Source organism: Schistocerca gregaria, chromosome 9, assembly GCF_023897955.1.
Source record: "Schistocerca gregaria isolate iqSchGreg1 chromosome 9, iqSchGreg1.2, whole genome shotgun sequence".
In the NCBI taxonomy this organism is placed as follows: domain Eukaryota; kingdom Metazoa; phylum Arthropoda; class Insecta; order Orthoptera; family Acrididae; genus Schistocerca; species Schistocerca gregaria.
In genome coordinates this window covers 131,229,036-131,243,701 of record NC_064928.1, presented here as the reverse complement: position 1 = coordinate 131,243,701, position 14,666 = coordinate 131,229,036, and the positions used below count along the sequence as shown (strand labels likewise).

General features: G+C 44.8%; 1 protein-coding gene across 2 annotated transcripts in view; it reads left to right on the top strand.

Moving 5' to 3' along the window:
• LOC126291896 (mitochondrial import inner membrane translocase subunit TIM44) overlaps window positions 1-14,666 on the top strand; it is a 68,521-nt gene that overhangs the window by 46,096 nt on the left and 7,759 nt on the right. For both annotated transcript variants that reach the window (XM_049985625.1, XM_049985624.1), the window contains exon 7: window positions 4,288-4,452. In XM_049985625.1, coding sequence (XP_049841582.1) covers window positions 4,288-4,452 — 165 coding nt within the window. The remainder of the gene's footprint in view (window positions 1-4,287; window positions 4,453-14,666) is intronic.

Sequence of the window (14,666 nt, the reverse complement as noted above, 5' to 3'; positions counted from 1 at the left end):
CTTGAAAGATGAATGGCAATATTGACCCTAGAAGCGTACACCAGTGTCACTCTGACACAAGAGTTTTTTGTTTGTCAGTCTGTTTGCACCATTGCATGTACACAGCCCACTGCCACCAATGTTAGCATTGAGTGAAATTTAGTACAGAACAGATGTTTGAAATTGTTGTTTAATTCATTTCACAGAAATATTTTTGACAGTTCACTGTGATCTTCTGAAGTAACCATTATGTATGTGTTCTGTCGCTGAGTGTGAAGTTCATCTATGTGAAAGTGGCACGTAGAGATGACATTTTACTAATGGAAGATGCTATATGGGAAACATTGTTACAAGAGCTCAATTGTGAAAGTGGCTTTAGTGATTGATTCTGAAGTTGATGCTTCTACAGCAGTTATGGACAGTGCCGAAATTGATCAGTCCACTGAATCTTCAGACTGAAGTGAAGAAAATACAGTCATCCATGTTAAGAATGGTCACGTTGAAACATCTGTCGCTAATAGTTCAGGCTTGACAGCTGCCAATAATATTGTAGTCCATATTCCAAGAGTATAGAAATAATGAATGAACGGATTTATGAATAATTGAGAAATATTTGTGTAATATGTGCGTTTCGTTAAGTTAGTGGCATCTTTATCTAATTAAACTGCAAATAAAGTCTTTAGATCCGGATCAGTTTAAGATTTCTTTGTTGAAAAGTTTCCATGGCAGTTTTTACTTCGTCTTGAATATTGGATGCATTAATACTAATATTGATTGGAAAAGTATGTAATAGAGATGAAATTAAATGAGTTTACTATATGAGAGTCCAATTTCATTATGAAATATTCTATTTTCAGGCAATTTTCCCAGCAAATAATTGGTCACTGTGACACTGGTGTACAGTTCATGGTGCACACTATCAGGGTTAAATAGTAGATGTTATCTAAAGGCAGGACTCAGTCTGACCCACGGAAAGGTGTCTGGTGTGAAGTTAAATATGAGATATTTATTTTTAGTTTAAATAACGTTTGATTCAAAAATAGACTGCTTGGCGATCAACAACAACTGAAAGCATTGGAAAATTTTTTCAAAACAATTAGTATACTCCATCTTTGAATTGCCTTGAGTACCACAGTCATAGCCTTCTGGAATGTGAAGTAGTATTGAAACTCTTTCCTTTTTTGCCGTTTTCAATTCTACAAATAACCAAAAGCCACACAGAGACAAGTCAAATTAATAATGAGGGTGTTCAAGCACAACGATACATTTTTGAGCCAAGAAATAGCATATGATTTCGGTTTTTTGTGCACTAGTGCATTGTCGTCACCCATAAATGATATAAGACACCCATGGAGTAATCTGCATTCAACGTTTAACCTTCTGGAATGTGTTCTTATGGATAATTGCTTTATAATCAAAGAAAACACTGTCTTCATATGGCTTTCCTGCTTGCACACTTTTTTCAGTCTTGGAGATTCCAGACCTCTCCATTCCAAGCTTTGGCTCTGTGTAAGTGGGTGCTACTGAAAGCACTACATTTTCTGGACCTGTTATGATCAAGACACGAAGTCTGCATCCCTAACAACCGATCTTTTTTTGTCTCTGCTGTGTTCCACCCAGCAATCTTTTTGATCATCAGTGAGTGAGGCACAAAGGGACAACAGATCTTCTGGCTTCACAAATTTTCAGTTAGAATGTGGTGCACAGTGGTTTTAGGAATTTTGGTGAGCTACTCAATTAACTTGATAGATGGAGTGATCATTTTGAAGAATTTCTGCCACTTTTTGAACATTTTCTTTTATTTGAACTGTGCGTAATGCTCTTTCTATCATCGTGAAACCTTTCATTTTACTAAAAAAGTTTTCACAACTCATTGCTTCACCACAACTCATTGCTTCACCACAACTCATTGCTTCACCACAACTCATTGCTTCACTACCATAAATAGTTAGTATCATTTCAAAAGTGTGTGTAGCACTTTTACTTAATTTAAAATAAAACTTGATGTTTGCATGTTGTTCCGTTGCTCCTTTCACAACTGAAGTTCAAAACATACTGATTAAGTTTCAGTTTTACAAACAGTCTGTGTTGCCAGTGATATTAAATTTAAAGCGGAAGGTAGCAGAAAAACCTTGCTAGTTTATATGTGCATCCATGTCATTAGTAGTTATGCAAATATTAAATCAGTCACCTTTCCTGTTGGACAGACTGTGTATATTGCTGGTAACTAGACTGTACCAATTGAATATGGTAATGGAAAGTCCTGGTGGAATGTCCCTGCTTTACGCAGTCATGCTGACAACTTGATGAAAAGAAGAGGTGCCAAGCCATTCAATGGCACATAAAGAAGTTGGAGAACTTCGCTAGATTTTGGATGAGTTCTCCTTCAGAGAAATCAACAGGCCAGTTGAGCTGCAGTAATGGCAAAATGTCAAAATGTAGTCAGCCGGGACAAGGTCTCTCTCTCTCTCTCTCTCTCTCTCTCTCTCTCTCTCTCTCTCTCTGTGTGTGTGTGTGTGTGTGTGTGTGTGTGTGAGAGAGAGAGAGAGAGAGAGAGAGAGAGAGAGAGAGAGAGAGAGAGAGAGTTTCTTTTTTTCTCCTCCATTGCTCTGAGAAAGGATGTTTGTACTGTTCAGAGAGTTGTTGTCTTTACTCCTTAAAATCTTCACTGATTGAGCTGTTTGAGATTGTGTGTGGTAAAGGTCTGGGATTGATTTCTGTTGTAGTATACTCTACTGCTCTATTGCCAACTATAAGTTGATTGTACTCCATTAAACACATTAAAGTCCGTCCGTGCTGAATACATTTTGTTTCTTCATTACATTGGTTTTGCTAATACAGTCTGTCCTTGCATGTCCATTGTGAACCATAAAGCAGCGTATACAGAGTGATTTTGCTAAATGGGGACAAACAGTATGAAACAGTCCCTGAGAGGGGATACTCATGCCTGCACAGTACAGTGCTGTGATGAAACCACCTTTAGGGAAAGTGTTCAAAGTGACACGTGGTCCTCTAAGGAACTGACACACACATTATGATATGCCATTCTTCGCCCGAATGGCAGCACATGCACCACGAATGCATTGCTCCAGCGTCTGGAATGGGCTCTGCATATGTGATTTATTTCAGGTGCCCCCACAGGTGTAATTCTAAAGGGTCAAGATCCACGAACTGAGTAGGCTGTGTGACTGGACCACATCATCTGATCCACCATTTGGGATAGATGTAGAGATTCTAACTGCACGGAAATGTGGAAGTGAGCTGGCGCACTGTCGTGTAATAACACCATTACCATTATTATAGCTGAAAGAGCATCTCCCGTCAGTGGATACCCGTGACCGGTCCCATGAGGTGGTCTCCAGTAATCCCTGACCATACATTGATGCCAAACTGGATTCGCTGTAACCCACAAGGAGGTATTGCGAATGTTGACGGTACTGACCCTTGTAAAGGCAGCCTCGTCTGTCAGTAGGACAGATGACACAAAACCCAGTATTGTGGTGGCCTGTACAATGAATCAGTGGCAAAACTGTCGCCACCAAGACGAATCTGTAGGTAATAGGGCCTGCACGCATAGTGATACGACTAGTGGCAGTTGTCACGGAGAATATTCCACATGGTTTTCTGGTTTACCTTGTACTGGCAGGCCATTTGCCCAGTGCTTATACCGGGATCATATTCTAATGTTCAACACCTGTTCCTTCAAGGCTCCTGTATGTGTTGGACATGTCCACCTTTCACGGTTGGCGAGACTGTCACACGCAAATGACGGAACACTATTACAAACAGTTTACAGTGCGCTTCGTGTCGGCGGGAATATTTTTCCCAGTAGTCTTGCCGTTTGCCTGTGCTTATGTAAAGACTACATCGGCCTTTTTCTGGTCAATATACTCGGCCTACTACTCTCACCACTGCACGACACATCGAGTTGGCCACAGCAGTGGAGGGGTGCCACCTAGTACTTTCGTGTGACAGCCCTGTCATCACAGGTGACTTTTAACACCGTTTCGAGTATGGAGTGAAAACACTGGTAGACCAAAACCTTCCTAGTTGCCTGATGTGTCATCGTATATGCTTTCAATCGTTGAAACATACACTGTCAAAGATCTTCTATCTCCAGCTTCAAGTGGGTGTATCTTCCCTAGAATGCATTTCCAGCATATTCCCATACAACCCGTTTTGCTCCTTACTCTGTCAGGGATCATTTCCTGTAGTTCAGCAAAATCACCATGTGTGTGAATTAAGTGTTAAATATTTTGTACTTTACATTAACAATGTGACATATTACTGACTATTTTCTCTTGGCAGGTTATTGTCTACTCCGATACTGCAAGCACGAGCACAAGGTTTGATCATAGACTCCAAAGTGCTCGACGTTGACAATGTTGACCTGGCAATGGGGAAAATGATGGACCAGGGACCTGTCCTGGTTATCAGCTTCACCTCGCAACAGATAATCTGTGTCAAAGACAAGTGAGTATATCAGAAAATGCATACAGATCTTTGAACAGATATTCAGAAAAGATTCAATATTTGACCATTTTTCTTTACTTCTGGGCAGTGAAAGTGGTGGTTAAAGGACAAATAAGGAAGGCATCTCCTTGGAATTTTTGTGTTGATCCCCTCCCCCATCACGTTTTTCCCTCTTCTGTACATGACAAAAATAGTCTTTAGGCAAACTGTTTATTTCGTCCACACCTTCGGTGTGCCCGTCAGCGGACATCACGGTAGTGGCAGATGAGCTAGTGTGAGTGGCATCATGGAATAGTGCAGAAACCTGCCACGGATGGTGCACATGATGTGTAGTACGGGCAGACCCACTGGTGGAGGTGTTTAGCTGCGGGTGGCAGTAAGATGGGCAGGCTTACACCGAGTCTGACTACCCCCTGCGGGTCCGGGGTAAGGATAGGTGCGAGGCATTCCTGCCTTTCGTAAGAGGCGACTAAAAGGAGTTTCAACCGTTTCGGCCTTCCATGTGATGGTCGCCTTGGGGTGTGACCTCCATTTTTCAAAATTCTACAGAAGTACGAGCCTTTTGGGGAAGGATGCCTTACATGGTGTATCACTGGTCCTCAGTGCACTAAGACCTTGGCACTCAGCATTGTAACGGCGTTGTCACCGCACCCACTATTCCTCAAATTGGGCCTAAATGCCTGATGGGTTGCACAAGTTACGCCCATAGTGCGTCCCCATCTGCACCTACGATCATGATGGACTTTCCATGGCGCCAGAAATCCAGCACGGTAGCCAGCCCCCTGACAACACAGGGATCGTACTGCCGATACCTGAGCTGCACCCTCCCCACGTCGGCCAAGGAGTAGATGCCCGTCTCCTTGGGGCTTCAGGACTCCCGGCAACGGTCATCCTGCCAGGTGGCCCTTGCTGAGGCTGGGTGGCGCCCGTGGGGAGAGCCCCTGGTCGGAGTAGGTGGTATCGGGGCGGATGCTTCGCAGATGAAACGTCAACATGTATCAGGTCGATCTGCGGCCAAGTCTTTTAAAAAGAAAGGTACTGTCTCTGGTTATGGTTCTCCTGCCCTTTCCCCCTTGGCCACTCCCTGGGAGGAAGGACAGGCCCGCCAGCTTGGGGCGAAGTACTTCCCCCGCTATTTAGTCTGTTCTCGGACCAATGGGGGGACGTTCGCCACCTCCAAGCCCATGTTCTTTGTCCAGCACATCGAGGACATCTTCGGCGAAATCAAGGCTCTCAGTAAAATGCATTTGGGGTTCGTTCTTATAAAGACCACCTCCACCACACAGTCGGCGCGCTCCAGGCATGCAACCGACTAGGGGACATCCCAGTGTCCATTGTCCCGCATCTGGCACTGAATAGGACGCAAGGGGTTATTTTTCATCGGGACCTCCTGCTGCAATCTGATGAGGAGCTCAGGGCAACCTGGAGCGCCGAGGCGTGCATTTCGTCCGGCGAGTCCAGCGCGGCCCCAAAGACCTTCGCATCGACACCGGGGCCTTTTTCCTTGCAACCCAGGAATGCGGCCGCACCTGGCGGCGACTCGATGGAACAGGATCTGCCTCCCGCCGGTCATAGTGTTGTTCCCTCGAAACCTGGCCCTCCGCGGCCATCGAGGTAACCAGCTCCTCACTTGTTTCGTTCCCCCTTTTTTCTGACTAGCGATGGCTTTGTTACATAGGAACATAAGAGGTTTTCGATCTAATCGGGAGGAATTACAACTGCTCCTCCGCCTGCACTGTCTGCTCGTCCTTGGTCTCCAGGAAACCAAGTTGCGCCCAACTGACCGTATTGCTTTTACCCACTATACCTCGGAGCGGTCTGACCTCACCCCTGTGGACGGTATTCCAGCTCATGGTGGGGTCATGTTGCTCGTTCGGGCTGATGTCTATTATCAACCCATCCCATTGACCACCCCACTCCAAGCAATAGCTGTCCGTATTACTCTTTCTGCCTTTCCTTTTTCTGTTTGTACTGTCTACACTCCATCGGCATCCGCAGTTAGTCGGGCTGACATGATGCACCTGATTGTTCAGCTTCCTCCGCCGTTTTTATTGTTAGGCGACTTCAATGCCCATCATCCCCTTTGGGCCTCTCCTGCATCCTGTCAGAGAGGCTCCCTCTTGGCAGATGTCTTCAACCATCTCAATCTTGTCTGCCTCAATACGGGCGCCCCGACTTTCCTCTTGGACTCTACTCATACCTACTCCCACTTGGACCTCTCGATCTGTTCTACCACTCTTGCCCGTCGGTTCGAGTGGTATGTCCTTTCTGACACCTATTCGAGCGACCATTTCCCCTGTGTCGTTCGTCTCCTGCACCACACCCCATCCCCACGTCCTTCGAGCTGGAACATACCGAAAGCTGACTGGGGACTCTACTCCTCCCTGGAGAACTTTCCGGACCACGATTTCCTCAGTTGTGACAGTCAGGTCGAATACCTCATGGTTGTTATCATCAGTGCTGCCGAACGTTCCATTCCTCGTACTACCTCTTCCTCATGTCGCGTTTCCGTCCACTGGTGGAATGAGGCTTGTAGAGATGCTATCCGTGCTCGATGACATGCTTTACGCACCTTTCGCCGCTATCCTACATTGGCAAATTGTATTGGATACAAACGACTCCGAGCGCAATGCCGTAGAGTCATCAGAGACAGCAAAAAAGCTTGTTGGGCCTCTTTCACCATCTCCTTTAACAGTTTTACTCCCTCTTCTGTCGTCTGGGGTGGCCTGCGCCGGCTGTCGGGCATTAAGGCCCACTTCTCGGTACCTGGCCTGACTACAGGTAATGAGGTACTTGTTGATCCTGTGGGTGTCTCCAACGCCTTCGGCCGCTTTTTCGCAGAGGTTTCAAGCTCCACCCATTATCACCCTGCCTTACTTTCCAGGAAAGAGGCAGAAGAGGCTCGGTGACCTTCCTTCCACTCGCTGAATCTGGAAAATTTCTTTACTATGTGGGAACTCGAACGTGCACTTGAACTGTCCCGGTCCTCTGCTCCGGGGCCAGATGCCATTCACGTCCAGATGCTGACACACCTTTCTCTGGCAGGCAAAAGCTTTCCTCTTCGTACCTACAATCGCGTCTGGACCAAAGGTCAAGTCCCCATGCGTTGGCGTGACGCCGTCGTTGTTCCTATATCCAAACCCGAGAAGGATAGACACCTTCCTTCCAGTTACTGCCCCATTTCTCTTATAAGCTGTGTCTGTAAGGTGATGGAGCGCATGGTTAACGCTTGGTTAGTTTGGATTCTTGAATCTCGACGGCTACTTACCAATGTTCAATGCGGCTTTCGTCGCCGCCGCTCCGCTGTTGACCACCTTGTGACCTTGTCGACATTCATCATGACCAACTTTTTGCGAAAGCGCCAAACGGTAGCCGTGTTCTTCGATTTGGAGAAGGCTTATGATACCTGTTGGAGAGGAGGTATCCTCCGCACTATGCACAGGTGGTGATTACGTGGTCGCCTGCCCCTTTTTATTGATCCCTTTTTAACAGATCGAAAGTTTAGGGTACGTATGGGCTCCGTATTGTCCGATGTCTTCCTCCAGGAGAACGGAGTGCCTCTGGGCTCCGTATTGAGTGTAGCCCTTTTTGCCATATTGATCAATCCAATTATGGATTGCATTCCACCTAATGTCTCAGGCTCTCTTTTTGTCGATGACTTCGTGATCTACTGCAGTGGCCAGAGAACATGCCTCCTGGAGTGCTGCCTTCAGTGTTGTCTTGACAGCCTATACTCATGGAGTGTGGCTAATGGCTTCCGGTTCTCTGAAGAGAAGACGGTTTGCATCAACTTTTGGCGATATAAAGCGTTCCTTCCGCCGTCCTTACATCTCAGTCCCGTTGTTCTCCCATTCGTGGAAACAACTAAGTTTCTAGGGCTCACACTGGATAGGAAACTTTGTTGGTCTCCGCACGTCTCTTATTTGGCTGCCCGTTGTACACGTTCCCTTAATGTCCTCAGAGTTCTTAGTGGTTCATCTTGGGGAGCGGATCGCACTGTCCTGCTTCGCTTGTATCGGTCCATAGTCCAATCAAAGTTGGATTATGGGAACCTTGTCTACTCGTCTGCTCGGCCATCCCTCTTACGCCGTCTCAACTCCATCCACCATCGGGGGTTATGTCTTGCGACTGGAGCATTCTACACTAGTCCCGTCGAGAGTCTTTATGCTGAAGCTGCCGAATGACCATTGACCTACCAGCGCGGTGTACTGCTTTGTCGGTATGCCTGCTGGCTGTTGTCAGTGCCCGACCATCCCTCTTTTCAGTCCTTCTTCGCCGATTCTCTCGACCGTCAGTATGGGTTGTACATGTCTGCCCTGCTGCCCACTGGACTCCGCTTTCGTCGCCTGCTTCGACAATTGGATTTTGCCCTCCCTCCTACCTTCAGAGAGGGTGAGAGCCCGACACCACCTTGGCTCCAGGCTCCGTTTCATATTCATCTCGACCTCAGCTCGCTCCCGAAGGAGGGTACTCCGGCTGCAGTGTATTGCTCACGGTTTGTCGAACTTCCTGCGTGACTTGCCAGTCACACTTTTATTTACACTGATGGCTCTAAAACTGACAATGGTGTCGGCTGTGCCTTTGTCGTCAGGGCCGTCACCTTTAAATACTGGCTCCTCGACCTGTGTTCCATCTTTACGGCCGAGGTTTTTGTTCTCCATCAGGCCATTCAGTATGCCTGCCGCCACCGCCATTCGTCGTATGTACTCTGCTCTGATTCACTCAGTGCTCTTCAGAGCCTTGGCGCTCCATGTCCTGTCCATCCCTTGGTTCAAAGGATCCAGCAGTCCCTCCATTCTTTTGATGATGATGGCTCTCCTGTCAGCTTTCTGTGGGTTCCTGGCCATGTAGGAGTGCCTGGGAATGAGGCTGCTGATGCTGCAGCCAAGGCTACAGTCCTCCTGCCTCGGCCAGCCTCCCATTGTGTCCCGTCATCTGACATTAGTGGGGTTGTTTGTAAGAGGCTTGTGTCATTGTGGTGGGATACTTGGCCATCACTTCAAGAAAACAAGCTCCGGGCTGTAAAACCGTTCCCAACTGCTTGGACAACCTCTTCCCGACCATCTCGGCGAGAAGAGGTCCTTCTGACCAGGTGGCGGATTGGGCATTCCCGGTTTAGCCACCGCTACCTGCTCTCCGGTGACCCAGCCCCGCAGTGCCCTTGTGGTCATGCATTGACAGTGCGCCATGTTTTATTGTCGTGTCCCCGTTTTAGTCAATCTCGTGTTGTCCTGTCTCTGCCATCTACTTTACAGGATATTTTAGCTGATGACGCTCGAGCAGCTGCTCGTGTTCTTCGTTTTATTACTTTGACTGGCTTGTCCAAAGACATCTAACTCTTTCACTTATTTTATCTGCATCTTTGTATGAACTTTCTGGTGTCACCCCCCCCCCCCCCTCCCCCTTTAGTTTTACTAGATTCTATGTGCTCTTATAATTGTGACTGGGCACTAATGACCTCAGAGTCTGACTACTACAAACCTCAGCTTGCGTATTGTGTCAAATGTCATTGCTCGAGTGCTCAGTCGGCAGACGCTTACAAAAGCCCTGTGCATGTTCATGAGGTTTTGGACTTCCTTCTTCCTGTAGACTGACTCACACGGCAAGTTTTTATTGAGTCACTGTCAGCTCTTTGAAGTACCTGCACTGATAGTGTACTGTAGCAATGTGCCACTCAGTGCAGATACTAAAGCACCTAGAATGCGGACACTTACACTGGCAGTTTCAGATGGTGGTGTCCTGAACTAACAGGGAGAGGTCCCCAGTGGTGAGATCTATACAGGCCCACAAAGTTTCCCGTAGATGCTCTCTGTACTGCAGACATTCTATACAGTGATGTAGCTTAAGGTGCAATAAATAACATCCTGCAACCATTTTCCGTGGCGGACCTTCATTTGTGATAATTGAAGAAAAAATTTTGCAAGAAAATACATAACAGTAATTAAAATCTCATGAACGAAGGTTCCAAGTAGAAAAAGACTGATAGGGAGAAAAATGAGAGCAAATGATATATTTTGTGTGATGACTAATGAATAGACAAATGAATAAAAAAAATTACATTTAAACAAATTAACTGAACAAAAATAATGATCAGAGTCATTTCAATAGAGATTTAAAAATAAAAAATTTCACTGTACACAAAGGGACTCGAGCACCCGCTCTGCTCCTCTCCCCTCGGGCAGTCTAAGTTCTCATTTGTTTACATTCGTGGCTGCTGCGCTATACTGTCTGCACTAGAATGACATATAATATCATACAGCAGTGTTGTAAAGCAGCAGCTGTATGTCAGTTGTCGACTATAAGTAGTGGGAGCTAAGTGAGTGACAATTTCTGCATAAAGTATGCCAATTATAGGCATTTGTTTGATAATTGTAGCTTCTTTGCGATGTAGCTTTGATGGTGCCCACAGTAGAAATTGCAGTGAGACTACAGCATATATTTTCTTTACATCAAGGAAAAAATAGAATAAATTTCACCAGATCTCATAGTAACTTACAGTAGAACAGTTCTTTTGTGGATTTAAACTACTAAACAGTTGTGATACTGCAAGTTCATAGGCTTCAACAGGCAGTGTAATTTTGGCTAAAATAATTTTGGGTATTAGGCTGCTTAATTGCCAGTCTGGTGATAGAGACTCCAACTATGTACTGTCTGTTTCAGCTGTCAGCTGTCTTCTACCAATGTCACGTATCTGGGACGTCACCAGGCAATTTGGAGAGAGGTATCTATAGAGAGGGGGGGGGGGGGGGGGGGTGACTGTATGGTAGGCTCTTGCTTTGCTACCCTGAAAAGTAATTGGTAGGCAACACTAGTAGGTGCTTGGTGGGCCGGCTGCTGCTTGTGTTACTGTGGTCGGTAATTGGTTGACAACTCTACACTCTAGGCAATATTCTGTGTTGGAAAAGAATTAAACACATATTCCAGAGTAGCCGCAAGATCTGACGTCTGTTTAGGCCCACAAAGGATCCCGTAGATCTCACAGTTCTGCAGACATCAATGAACTTAAATGTGAATGCAGTGAAGTCTTACATTGGTGAAACCGGACTTATTAGCACTCTCGTGATGTGTGACTGGGGCAGAACAGTAAGTGAACTGTTGTGGAATACCAGAAGGAAAGTGGCTGTTTTATTAATTTTCGAGAATCTTGCGTGCTTGCTCGGGAGCCGTGAATGTGGCAGCGAAAAATAGAGAGAGGCTATCAGAATAATTAATGCCCTAACAGCACAAGCAGAGGTGACGGCTTCAAGTTACTTACGGCTTGGCTGCCAGTGATTACAGCCCAGCAAGCCGCGTGTGCTCGCCAGCCAGCAGGTCCACCTGATCAGAGTTTAACTGCATAAAAGTGACCACAAGAGAACTTCAGGGTGGCTTCCATGCTTTGCTGCAGAAAAACACTACGCTGGGAACAAACTGTTGATTTGCTTTTGCCTAACGATACCCTACCAAAAGAGCACAGGCAATAAAATAGCCTACCATACAGACATCCCCCTCCATGGGTACCTCTCTTCAAGTTTTCCGATGACATCCCAAACACATATATAGGTAACCACTTGATGACTGAAATAGACAGTGTATAAGGGAACATAATCATCAGTATGTAGCAGTTAACCAGCCTGAAGAGGCTCGCTGCAAAGTCAGTCAAAACTCTGGCAATTTCTGTTTGAGGGGGTTGCTGCAATGTAGTGTGACTGATGTTGGTATAAACAACAACATGTAAGTAATGGATTAGTGTGGTAATCATATCTTTCTGATGTGTATGCGGTAAATGTGAATTATGATGATGCTTTTACCAAATTCTTTCAAACCGGACTGTGCTATTATTCTTTTCTTGGTTGTTGAAGGACAGCCATCTGAGAATGAAGGTTGTCAAAAATTACCATCTGGAAAAACAGTTGACAAAGGGTTTACTGCTTCATTATGACACACGTCGTCATGTCTCAAATGTCATAATGCAGAAGTTCCGCCAACTTGAGTGGGACACACTTTAGTAACCAGTCTATAGTCCTGATCTCCTACCATGTGATTATCACGCCTTTGGTCCCTTAAAAAAAGTACTCAAAGGGTGGACAGTTTCTGTCAGACGAGGATGTGCAGCAAGCAGTTACGGTCTTCTTCATAAAGCAAGACACATTGTTTTGCCAAATAGGTACCTTCATCCTGGTGTGTCGTTGGGATGATTGCCTTACTTCTCACAGTGATTTTCGCCTGATTGACACTCCAATTCTGGATTGTACTCCCTTCAAATGGAAGCTTTTTGATTGCACCTAATATTTGCGTTACTGTTCGTAATGATGTGTGCCAGATTAAATCCCTTTCGAACTGTATTTTGGAGTCCCCTGGCATTATGAATGCATTATACTAGCCAACGAAGGATAGAGCCACAACAACAGTGCAAGTGCATATGCCTACAAGCTTCACAGATGGTGAAGAGATTGAAAGAGTATGAGGTGTGTTCAAAAAGTAAGGTGACTATATTTTTATGAAAAAAATATTTATTTGTTTATCCATCAATATTCAAAGTTGTCCTCCTCAAATACAATACACTTGTGCCAATGTTTGTTTCAAGACTCAAAGCACTTCTCAGAAGCATTTTTTGGTACAGCTTTGAGTACTTCCAGCGACGCAATTTTTATTTCCTCAATCGTTGAAAATCGTCATCCTTTCATAGGTCACTTCAGTTTTTGGAACAGGAAAAACTCGCAGGGGGGCCAAATCCAGTGAATATGATGGCTGAGGCATGATTCTCGTGTTTGTTTTGGCCAAAAAATCTCTCTCAAGCAACGATGAATGAGTGGGTGCATAGTCGTGATGCAAAAGCCATGAATTGTTTTTTCCGCAATTCCGTACATTTTTTGCGTATTGCTTCTAGCAAATGGCACATAACATCAAGGTAATACTCCTTATTGACTGTATGACCTTGAGGCAAAAATTTATGATGCACTACATCGAGGTAATTGAGGGGGGGGGGGGGGGGGGACAGTGAGCAAAACTTTGACATTTGATAAAACTTGGCATGCTTTTTTTTTTTCTCTCTCTGGGATGTTTTCATTGGGACGATTGGGCTTTGGTTTCAAAGTAGTATTCTAGAGCACTTGATTCCATTTTACCACAAAACTTGATGCAAATTCTTCTGGTGGAACTTAGAAACGTGAGGAAATACTGAAAAAGTGACTTACTTTACAAAATTATATATATATATATATATATATATATATATATATATATATATATATATATATATATAAAACAGAAAGAAACTTCCACATGGGAAAAATATATTAAAAACAAAGATTCCAAGACTTACCAAGCGGGGAAAGCGCCGGCAGACAGGCACATGAACAAAACACACAAACACACACACAGAATTACGAGCTTTCGCAACTGGCAGTTGCTTCGTCAGGAAAGAGGGAAGGAGAGGGAAAAATGAAAGGATGTGGGTTTTAAGGGAGAGGGTAAGGAGTCATTCCAATCCCGGGAGCGGAAAGACTTCCCTTAGGGGAAAAAAAGGACAGGTGTACACTCGCACACACACACACATATCCATCCGCACATACACAGACATGTCTGCTTGTGTCTGTGTATGTGCGGATGGATATGTGTGTGTGTGTGCGAGTGTACACCTGTCCTTTTTTTCCCCTAAGGGAAGTCTTTCCGCTCCCGGGATTGGAATGACTCCTTACCCTCTCCCTTAAAACCCACATCCTTTCATTTTTCCCTCTCCTTCCCTCTTTCCTGACGAAGCAACTGCCAGTTGCGAAAGCTCGTAATTCTGTGTGTGTGTTTGTGTGTTTTGTATTATATATATATATATATATATATATATATATATATATATATATATATATATATATATATATATTGCATTTCGAAATCTTCTCTATCGTCTTACTTTCTCTTTTCGTTTGTACAAGAAGTTTCACTTTGTATTCATCTTCCCTTTTTCCGTAATCTACCATACATTTTATCCTGCCTAATTATACTCAATAATACGTAATTTACTTCCAAACCATAACCTAAAATTTTCAACGCTTTCAACATAACCGCTGCTATAAAATCCATTGTTCCAAGTTTACAAACATTTCGTGTAAACTCGTGAATACTATTTCACAGCTTCAGTTCCTTTCACCCATTACACAACCATCTCAGTTATTTCCAACAACTTTCGTTTTATTTCCATTCCCGTTTTTCCCACATAACCGATCATTTTTTAGCAG